This window comes from Arachis ipaensis, chromosome B07 (genome assembly GCF_000816755.2).
Source record: "Arachis ipaensis cultivar K30076 chromosome B07, Araip1.1, whole genome shotgun sequence".
NCBI classification, from domain to species: domain Eukaryota; kingdom Viridiplantae; phylum Streptophyta; class Magnoliopsida; order Fabales; family Fabaceae; genus Arachis; species Arachis ipaensis.
The window spans coordinates 97,574,062-97,584,826 of NC_029791.2; the positions used below are offsets into that span (position 1 = coordinate 97,574,062).

Genomic DNA, 10,765 nt, shown 5'->3' on the forward strand with positions numbered 1-10,765 from the left:
AGGCTCTGAACTCTTGTGAACTTTTGATTTATGTTGAGCCCTAGGTTGATTTTGTGGTGATTTATATGTATATAGCTTGATTATTGTGAGTTTGGAGCTTGTTGGTGCTTGTTGGAGTTACATTGGTGGTTGGATTTTGGTTGAAAGCTCATTTTGTTCATATTGGGTATCGGCCAAGGTATGGTTTCGGTTTTCTCTATGTATTATATAATATTCATGGACACTTAGGCTAGTGACCCATAGGATAGGTTTGAAATTTTATATGTTGTTGATGATTGGTTGGTTAATGGTGTACAATAAATTGGTGTCGTTGATATGGTTAAATGATGATGTTGAGATATAATGGATTTGGATAATTGAATATTGTTGATTAATAATATGAAGCATGGTTGAGTGATGATGAAGATTGATGGTGATAAATGATGATTAGTGGATATGTGTTTGGAATGTTATATATATTTGATTATTAAGGTTGAGAATGATGAAGTAGGATGGAAAGATTGGTATTAATTGTGAAAAGTGACCCAAGTGGGTAAATTGTGTTATAGAGGGGAGTTTGGTATTATTTTGGTTGGTTTGAGATATGATAATTGGGAGAATTGGTAAATTGGGAACTTGGGTAAAAGTTAATTTTTGATGAATTTTGTCTGATCATAACTTTTTCCTTGGTTTTCAAAATTGACTGAAACTTCTTTAGAATGAAAGCTTATTAAAATCCCTTTAATTTGATATAAAGTTTGCCAAATTTAGAATTTTGTAGAGGAAGTTATGATCATTCAAAGTTGGTGTTGAAAATTTGAAATTTTGCATAGATACAGAATTTCAAGATTTCTGATATGTGCGCACGCATAACCCTGCGAAAATCTTATTCTGTGTGGACGCACGGACCTGTGCGTACGCACAGGCAGGAAAAGGCTCTCTGCTTGAAGCATTAGCACAGCTTGTGCGCGTGCATATCAATGAAGAATTACGACCTATGCGTACGCACAGCCCTGTGCGCACGCACAAGTCGGGAAGGGTCGTCTGTTGGGGGCGCTCGCACAGCTTGTGCGAGTGAACAGGCTTGTAAATTTTAGTACATGTGCATACGCACACTCCTATGCGTACACACACTTTTAAAATCTGCCTGGACGTTCGCATGCACACCCCTGTGCGGACACACACGTCCTGTTTCACAAATTTAACTTTGTTGTCAACTATTTCACTTTCCTAACAAGGTCGTAAGCTTCTAAAACACCATTTTAAGGCTTTTGGGCTTAAATTTTGAGTATGGGAATATGGGAAATAGGCTACGGGTTTTAGTTAATGATTATTATAAAAAATTAGAGAAACAGAGGCTTAGGTTTCTGGTGTACTGAGGATGGGTTGGCAGAGTGAGAAGAGGAATGAAAATATGAATTGGCAATGGTTGAGATGAGTCGAGGACTCTAAAGGAAATGATGGATCCATGTGATATTGAAAATATTTTCCGAAAACCATTGATGTATCATTGTATTTTGAGATTATGAGACGATATGCGCTCGGCAGGGGTCGAGGTTGGATCCCGCCTGTTCGAGGTAGCGGCGGCGGCTGAAGGGTGGTGGTTCGTCCCGCTTGCGCTTAGATGTGAGGTCGGTGGCAATAGATCCCGCACGCATCCCTTCGGATCATTAGAGCGTACAGGCGCAAAACCCTGGATAGTGATCCGAGTACTATATCTCGGGGGTTCCCATACCATGATTCCGAAGGGCAACATTTCCATAGAGATGTGTCGGGTTGGCAGTTGAACCGACAATGTGATATCACAGCCAGTAGGACAGGCATTCATCATGTGCATTTTCTATCTGTTTGTTTGCTTTGCCGACTTACAATTGCATGCCTATTTGTATAACATGTATAATTGTTACTTGTATTACTTGCCTTATATGCTTTTACTTGTGATTTACTTGCCATGTAATTAATTGTGCTTTCTACTGGGATTGAGGAGGTTCGGAAGGCGGCGGCGATGGGATCGCATGGAGGATCGGTTGGTGAAGGCTGTGGGACAGCGGTGTTTGATTAGATTAGAAATCCCCTAAGATAGATTACCCTTTTTTGGTGCTATGGTTTAAGTTTTGTTAAGGTTTTATATAATTATGCTTAATTGGTTTAAAATGCTTTAAGCTTGAATTCTTGTGATGGATATGGAGTCTAGGATTACCTTTGGCGTCCCGGGGTCTTATATCCTACATCACTGGGCACTATTACCATATTGAGAACCTCCGGTTCTCATACCATATTTTCTGTTGTGTTTTCAGATACAGGTCGCAACCCACCTCGGTGAGTTGTCTGGATGGTGATAGAAGCGGAGGATCCGGTTACTTTTTTGGAGTCTTTTTGGTTTGTTTCATATTTGTCTCTCACTTTTGTATTTTGTTTTGGCCTAGAGGCTTGTATTTGAGAGAGAACAAAACTTGTATAAGCCATTTTAAACTTCAGTTTCCTTTTTGTCGGTATATTTGGCTAGCCAGCTTAAACTCCGCGATCCGTGGCTAGTTTCTTATGATATTACACGATTCTACTATTATTTTTGTTTATATCACATCAATTTCTTGTGCTTTAAGTTAGACGCTTTGTTAGTTCGTTTTGCACTTTTAAATCCTATTTTTGAACTCTATCCTTCATTAGGCTTCTAGATAATATTATTCCTTCTATATATCATATGTATGAGCTTAGAACTGTCGTAATCCTTGATTAATATTTTCGAAACTCTGCATGTTTGTATATAATTAGTCGGCCTAAACTCCGCGGGTTGAGGCTAGTTCCTTATGACTATTATACTCATATATCTATTTATGCTTCCTTATCTTGTATCTATATCTTGTGTCTTAAGTTTGTAGTTTTGAGTGAACTTTTCGCGCTTTTGTATCTCTGTTTTTGAGCTTATTTCTTCATCGGGCTTCTAGAACTTCTATTTCTTTCTAAATATATTATGTATAAGCATTAGAATTATCGTGACCTTAAATTAACCTTTTCTTTACGGCATGAGATAAGGCTTAGGGTAATTAGGGTATTACATTTAGTGGTATTAGAGTGGTTTGTCCTTGTGAGCCTGAGGGATGAATCGATTGTGCTTCATTGCACACTCTGTGTGTCTTTTTCTTTGATGCTATTAGGTTATCTGCTTGATATTGCATAGCATGCTTGTTTGTGAGTGCCTGTTTGGGGATAATTGAAGCACTAGGCTTTTGATATTGGGACTGATCACCTCGATATCGATTGTTTGGTGTAGACAGGAAACCCAATGGCCACTCGCGGACGAGGTCGAGCACGTTCAAGAGAGAGTAGGAATGAGCAATCGGCTGATAGCCATGCCGAGTTCATGGCGGCAATGGCGAATTTGGCGAACACCATGGAAGCCAATGCTGCTACGACTCTGCAAGTTGTGCAGAGGTTAGCTCAACCGGCCGGAAGCAGAAACGAAAATGGAGAAGGTGCTGAGGACAGCTTGAGAGGTGTTCCAAGAACTCTAGCTGCTTTTTGGAAAGCTGGCCCGCCGGTTTTCAATGGTTCGACAAACCATAATGAAGCAGACAACTGGTTCCAAGCTTTGGAGCGTGCATTACTACCTCAACATGTACCCTATGACCAGTTCGTAGAGCATGCGACTTATCAACTAGTGGGAGAAGCTCAACAATGGTGGCAAGAAGAGCGCCGACTACTACACCAACAGAATGTGAAAATTACATGGGCGTTATTCGAGGAAGCTTTCTATAAGAAGTACTTTCTTGAGTCATTAAGGGAGGCCAGAGAATTGGAGCTCTTACAGCTGAAGCAAGGGTCCACGACTATAGCAGAATACAACAGCAAGTTCGAGGAACTCTGTAGGTTCTCGAGAATAAGTCAGGGTACTTCTGGGTCCTATGAGGGATGGAAATGCGTCAAATATGAAGTAGGGCTGAGAGAAGATATCAGACGTGTTATGGCTCCATTGGAGATTAGGAGATTCTTTGAATTGGTGGACAAGGTGAGGGTTGTTGAAGAACATCCGAAGACGATAGCCTCGTCAAAAGACACTCTTGGGGGAAATACTAGTAGGGAACGCAATGATTACCTTGGACCAAGGGGACGAAACTTCAAGAGATATGATGAAGGAAAGCAGTCAAGAGCTTACTCCCCTACTATAAAATGTCAGGAGTGTGGGAACTACCATCCGAATAAGCCATGCCAGTTGGGTAAGAAGCTATATTACAAGTGTGGCTGATAAACCACTATTTTATAGTTTATCTTGTGCTCAATTGAGTGGATTTTATCAACTCTTTACCCACATACTATTTGCATGGTTTTACATTTGCCTTCCTAATTATGTGCTTTGATTGAAAACATGCTTCTTTGGCCTTAAGTTCCCTATGTTTAATCCTCTCTTATTACCATTAGATGCCTTGATATGTGTGTTAAGTGATTTCAGAGATTACAGGGCAGGAATGGCTCAGAGGATGGAAAGGAAGCATGCAAAAGTGGAAGGAATACAAGAAGTTGGAGAAACTGCTAAGCTGTCTAGCCTGACCTCTTCACACTCAAACGGCTATAATTTTAGATATAGAGATCCAAACGACGCGGTTTCAGTTGCGTTGGAAAGCTAACATCCGGGGCTTCGATTTGATATATAATTTGCTATATCTGCCCCGAAGTTAGGCAATGCGAACACGTGAATGACGCGCCAGCGTTTCATCTGCGAACTTCAATCCACGCCACCGCATGGACGACGCCTCCGCGTCACCTTTCCACGACCTGAACGTAATAGAAATCATTGGGAGCGATTTTTGGGCTGCTTTTGACCCAGTTTTTAGCCCGGAAAACACATATTAGAGGCTATAAAGTGGGGGAATGCATCCATTCATCATCAGGCTCTCATAATTCACAATTTTAGGAGTAGATGTAGTTTTTAGAGAGAGAGGTTCTCTCCTCTCTCTTAGGATTTAGTTTTAGGATTTAGGATTATTTCTTCTTCATTACAGGTTCAATGTTCCTTTTATTTATTTTTCTAATTTGATTTATGAATTCTTCTATGTCACAGATTACTCTTTGAATTAATGTTAATTGAGGTATTTCAGTTTATTATTGCTTTCTTTTATTTACATTATTGTTATTCCCATCTGAAGACATTTTTATTCCAGTAGATTTACTTTTCTCCTTTTGGTCTTGGTTAAGAAATCAGTAACTCAGAAATTATCAAACTCAAACATGATTGATAATTGTTATCTTTGTTAATTAAATTAAACTTCAATAATCCCAATCTTTTCTTAGGAAATAAATAGGATCCAAAGATCAAACCAATTAATCCCTTGACCGTCCTTTGCCTTAGTAAAGGTTAACAAGGTGGAATTAAGATTCAATTTTCATCATCATTGATAAGGATAGCTAGGATAGGACCTCTAATTTCTCATACCTTGCCAAAAGTTTATTTTACAGTTATTTATTTATTTTACAGTCATTTACTTATTTTAATTACAATTTAAATTACTTGTTCCTCATGTTAAAAACCCTAATTTACAATCTTCATAACCAATAATAAGAACATACATCCCTGCAGTTCCTTGAGAAGACGACCCGAGGTTAAATACTTCGGTTATCAATTTATTTAGGGGTTTGTTACTTATGACAACCAAAACGTTTGTAAGAAAGGTTGATTGCTTGGTTTAGTAACTATACTTGCAACGAGAGTTTACTATAACTTCTAAACCATCAATCTTCAGTTCTTCAAAATGGCGCCGTTGCCGGGGAATTGCAAACCTGTGCCTTATTATTGGTTATTGTAAATATTTGCTTTTTACTTGTTTATTTGTTTTTATTTTTGCTTTTTTCATAAATTAAGAGGTTATTGGTTTTTATTTAATTATAAAAAATTTTTAAAAATTTTTTTTCTTGGTGTCCATCTCGATCTTCAAGTTGTTCTTAGTTGTTTTCTTCATTTTGATCTAAAAATTTTTAAGTTTGTTGTCATTTTATTGTTTTTCTCTTTCCTTATTAAATTCAAAAATTCAAAATTTAAAAATCAAATTTCAAAATTCAAATTAAAAAAAAAAATTTCAAAATTCAATTTTAAAAATTTTTCAAATTTCAAAACTCAAATTTCAAAATTCAAATTTCAAAAATTTAAAATTCAAAATTTCAAATTTCAGATTTCAAAATTTAATTTTCAAATTTCAAAATTTAATTTTCAAAAATTTAAATTTCAATAACCTTTTAATTTCACTTTGTTTTTATTTTCGTTTTTAAATTTTTATTTGCTGTCATGAGTTCTCACCCCCATCGCTATGAGTCTGGTTACAATTATGTTGCAGGAAGAAGAAATTACAATGAGAACAGGCATCAAGGTTGGGACAATCAAAGATGGGAGGAGCCACAAGGATTTGATCAACCCGTCTTGGCGACAACAACCTCCAATGAACCCTTTCCTCAACATGACTTTGGACCACCAAACTCACAAGCCCCTTTACACCATTTACCTCCATATGACCCTAACCCACATCCATCATACCAACCACCCTATGAACCGAATGAGCCATACATAGATCCACCCCAACCTCCATTGGATAACAATACACTCATCTCTAACATCATTGGTCTCACCTCTACACTCCAAAATCTTATATCCCGCATGAACCAACCCTCTACCTCCAATATTCAACCCTCAAGCTCTAGTGCACTTCCTTTTCAACCACATAATGATCTTTTCATCCCATCATCCAACCCTACCAAAATATCTTATATTTTTCTTTTCCAAATCCTTATTTTTTTATCTTTTCTTATTTCTTTCTTCTTCCTTTTCTTATTTTCTTTCTCTTCCATTCTATTTTATTTAATTTATTTGCATACTTTCATTCATTGCATTTTAATTTTGTGCATATTTTTATTTTCTTTTCTAAAATTATTATTTTTTTCAATTGATGTTAAAAATTTTTCTTACTCAACTGTTGCATCTTTTCTTGAATTTACTTCGGTGCTTAGTAACTTGTTTTACACTATGGGATGACGTTAATTATCTGCCAATGCCAATCTTTTATACCTGTATTACTTTTGCATTGTCATGAATTTATATTATCTCTCCTTCCCCACTCTCTTCCCCATTGTTGCAAATTCTGCACCATTGGTATGCCATGTGCTTCTATTATTTTCTCACGTACATGTTGAAGCCTCCATGTAAATGAGACCCTTATCAATTGGCATTAACCCACCCATACTTCATTTATTTTCTTATCTTTATTTCTGGGTTACTTTTCTTCCCTTTTTCTTTCAGGATGGCCACCCGGAAGGGAACCGGAAGACATTTACATAGGGAAACAAGACAAGTCCATCTGCACAATCTTTGGAGAAAAGCATCAGTTGGAACAACCCGTCCACCTGCACATCTCAGCATGCACCGAGGACAGTGCAATCTTTAAGTGTGGGGAGGTCGATACCGATCTCCATGGGTTAGTACTTTCTTGTCTCAACACCAATGTTTAAATTTTCTTTGTAGTTAGTTGTTGCATTTGCATGATTGATTGCATATTTATTTGATTTTGTGCATATTTTACCACTTGGTTGAAGTAATATTTTCTTTTTCAAGAAACTTTTTAAAGTATTTCACTAATTTGAATAAAATTTAATGTTACACTTGTTTGAAGAAATATTATACTGGAACATGGTTTAGAGCTCGAACACACAAAACCAGTGAGATTTTGAGCTTATTTAAATTGGTTTCATTTCATCAACCAATATTCTGTTTTAGTGTGTATTTTTCTCTTTAAAATTGTGATCTTTGTCTTGCTTAATTCTATATTTTCATGATTTGATGTATGCATGCACTTATATGATTGAGGCCTTTGTTTCACTGAGCTTACATATCCATATGGCCTTAACCTTTTCATTATCCATTACAAACCAACTTTGAGCCTATTTTAACCCTTTGTTCTTTACTTTAGCTCATCACTACTCTAAGCGGAAAACAATAATATCCTTAATTTGAATCCTTGGTTAGCTTAGACTAGTGAGAATGCTTATGAATTAAGTGTGATGAAAAGTTGGTTTGGAAATATTTGGTTTAAGAATCGGGCATTGTATGTCTTTATGAAAATGTGAATGAAATATTTAAGACATGTTCATGCATTCAATAATTTAATCATATGCATTGAGAAAGAAAAAAAAATGATGAAAAAAAATTTATTAAGAAAAGAAAAATAGAAAAAGAAAAAAAAAGATGGAAAAAAAAAAGCAAATAATAAAAAGGGGACAAAATGCCCCAAAGTAAGTGGTGAAAGCAATGCATATGTACTGTACTTGAAATTAGAATGCATGAACATGTGGAAAACATGGTTAATGGATAGTTAGATGTGGTATTATGATTACATGGATTGTCTAAAGTTAGGTGGAAAGTTTAAGTTAATTAAGGATTCATATTTTAGTCCACTTGACCAAATACAATCCTACCTTGACCCCAACCCCATTACAACCCTTAAAAGACCTCTTGATATGTGTATATGTGCATTAAATTTATGTTGATTGTTAGATAAAGAGCAAGCCTTAGAAAGCAAGGTTAGTAGAGAATTGAGAGAATCGAACCCTAAACACTTGAGTGATTAGAGTGTATACACTACCGGTGAGGGTTCAATGCTCAATCCCTTGTTCCCTGCTTTCATGAGCTATTTTCTTCTTGCAAGTCTATTTGTACTTCATTTTCATGATTTGAATTAGTGAAATCCAGTTGAAAGATTTGTTCACTTTTAACTAAGTAGGTAGAAACATTTTGCATGTAGTTGCATTCATATAAATAGGTTGCATTTCATACATTCTTACTTTCCTCTTCATTCCTTTATAGCTTCTCTTGAGCTTAGCATGAGGACATGCTATTGTTTAAGTGTGGGGAGGTTGATAAACCACTATTTTATGATTTATCTTGTGCTCAATTGAGTGGATTTTATCAACTCTTTACCCACTTATTCATACTATTTGCATGGTTTTACATTTGCCTTCCTAATTATGTGCTTTGATTGAAAACATGCTTCTTTGGCCTTAAGTTCCCTATGTTTAATCCTCTCTTATTACCATTAGATGCCTTGATATGTGTGTTAAGTAATTTCAGAGATTACAGGGCAAGAATGGCTCAGAGGATGGAAAGGAAGCATACAAAAGTGGAAGGAATACAAGAAGTTGGAGAAACTACTAAGCTGTCCAGCCTAACCTCTTCGCACTCAAACGGCTATAATTTTAGCTACAGAGGTCCAAACGACGCGGTTCCAGTTGCGTTGGATATATAATTTGCCATAGCTACCCCGAAGTTAGGCGACGCGAATGCGTGAATGACGCGCCCGCGTCGCATCTGTGAACTTCAATCCACGCCACTGCATGGACGACGCCTCCGCGTCACCTTCCCGCGACCTGAACGTAACAGAAATTGCTGGGAGCGATTTCTGGGCTGCTTTTGACCCAGTTTTCAGCCCGAAAAACACAGATTATAGGCTATAAAGTGGGGGAATGCATCCATTCATCATCAGGCTCTCATAATTCACAATTTTAGGAGTAGATGTAGTTTTTAGAGAGAGAGGTTCTCTCCTCTCTCTTAGGATTTAGTTTTAGGATTTAGGATTATTTCTTCTTCATCACAGGTTCAATGTTTCTTTTATTTATTTTTCTAATTTGGTCCCAAAAATTTTCGATTTGCATCAAATATACCCTCGACGGCTAAATTTTCAAAAAAAATTTAAGACCAATCTAACAATAATGCATGAAAATTATGCTTGATTTGCTTGTATTGAGGGTTGTTCTTATGAAATTGTTGTTGAATTGATCTTAAATTTTTTGAAAAATTAGCTGTCAGAAGTATATTTGATGCAAATCGAAAACTTTTAAGACAAAATTGAAACAAAATAAAACTTAGGGTATTTTTGAAACTTTTGTAAAACTTCAGGAACAAAAAATATACTTTACCATTTTTATTTATTTGCATATCTTTCTCAGTTTTTTTTTGAGTTATTACATATATAAGGTTTAATTTGATCAATTTTAAAATTTTAGGTATAAAAATGACTTACGTGTGTATTTTCAACGACTAATTTGATTTTAAATAAATTTATGACATGTCAGATAATACATGGCATACACGGCATGCCACGTATTACTGACTTGACATATCAATAAATTATCTTGTGACACATGTCATTAACTTACCACATCATAATCTAACTAAGAGAAAGATCAATTTGACTTATGCTTTATTTTTTAGAAACTAATATGACTAACTTAATCTTTCAAAACCAATTGAAAAATTAGTGATCTTTCAGAAATGAATTTAACTATTAATCTAAAAAAATTTTATAAAAAAATATTACCAATATAGATAAAAATTTAAACTCATTCAATTTTTTACATGTTGGAAAGATATTTTGTTTGTATGTGTAACAAAATATTTTTTTTATTATTCTTATTTTTCTTATTTAAATTGTAACCACAAATATAAGTATAAAATCATATAACCAGCTCAGGTAGGATGATGCCGTGTTGGTACTTGGTACTGGTGTTCGCAAACACAGAATTCGTGGCAACAGATGCTATACTAGACACTAGTATCCTAGGCTTGATTCAAAGTAGTCGTAGTCACTACTCACCGAAATTATTTTTTATATTGGAATGAGAATAATATTTTTTTTATGATTATGGATCCAAAGAATATTAATTTAAATGTGGTATTATTTGATTTAAAGTGTAAAAATCAATTTTTTTTATTTATAAAAAAATCAAATCTTCTAATTTCTAAAGATAAAAATTT

General features: G+C 35.5%; 1 protein-coding gene across 1 annotated transcript; it reads left to right on the forward strand.

Annotated features, from left to right (window-relative positions):
- Positions 3,263-4,222, forward strand: LOC107607479. The gene has a single exon (XM_016309428.1). The coding sequence runs from the start codon at positions 3,263-3,265 to the stop codon at positions 4,220-4,222; it is 960 nt and encodes a 319-aa protein (XP_016164914.1).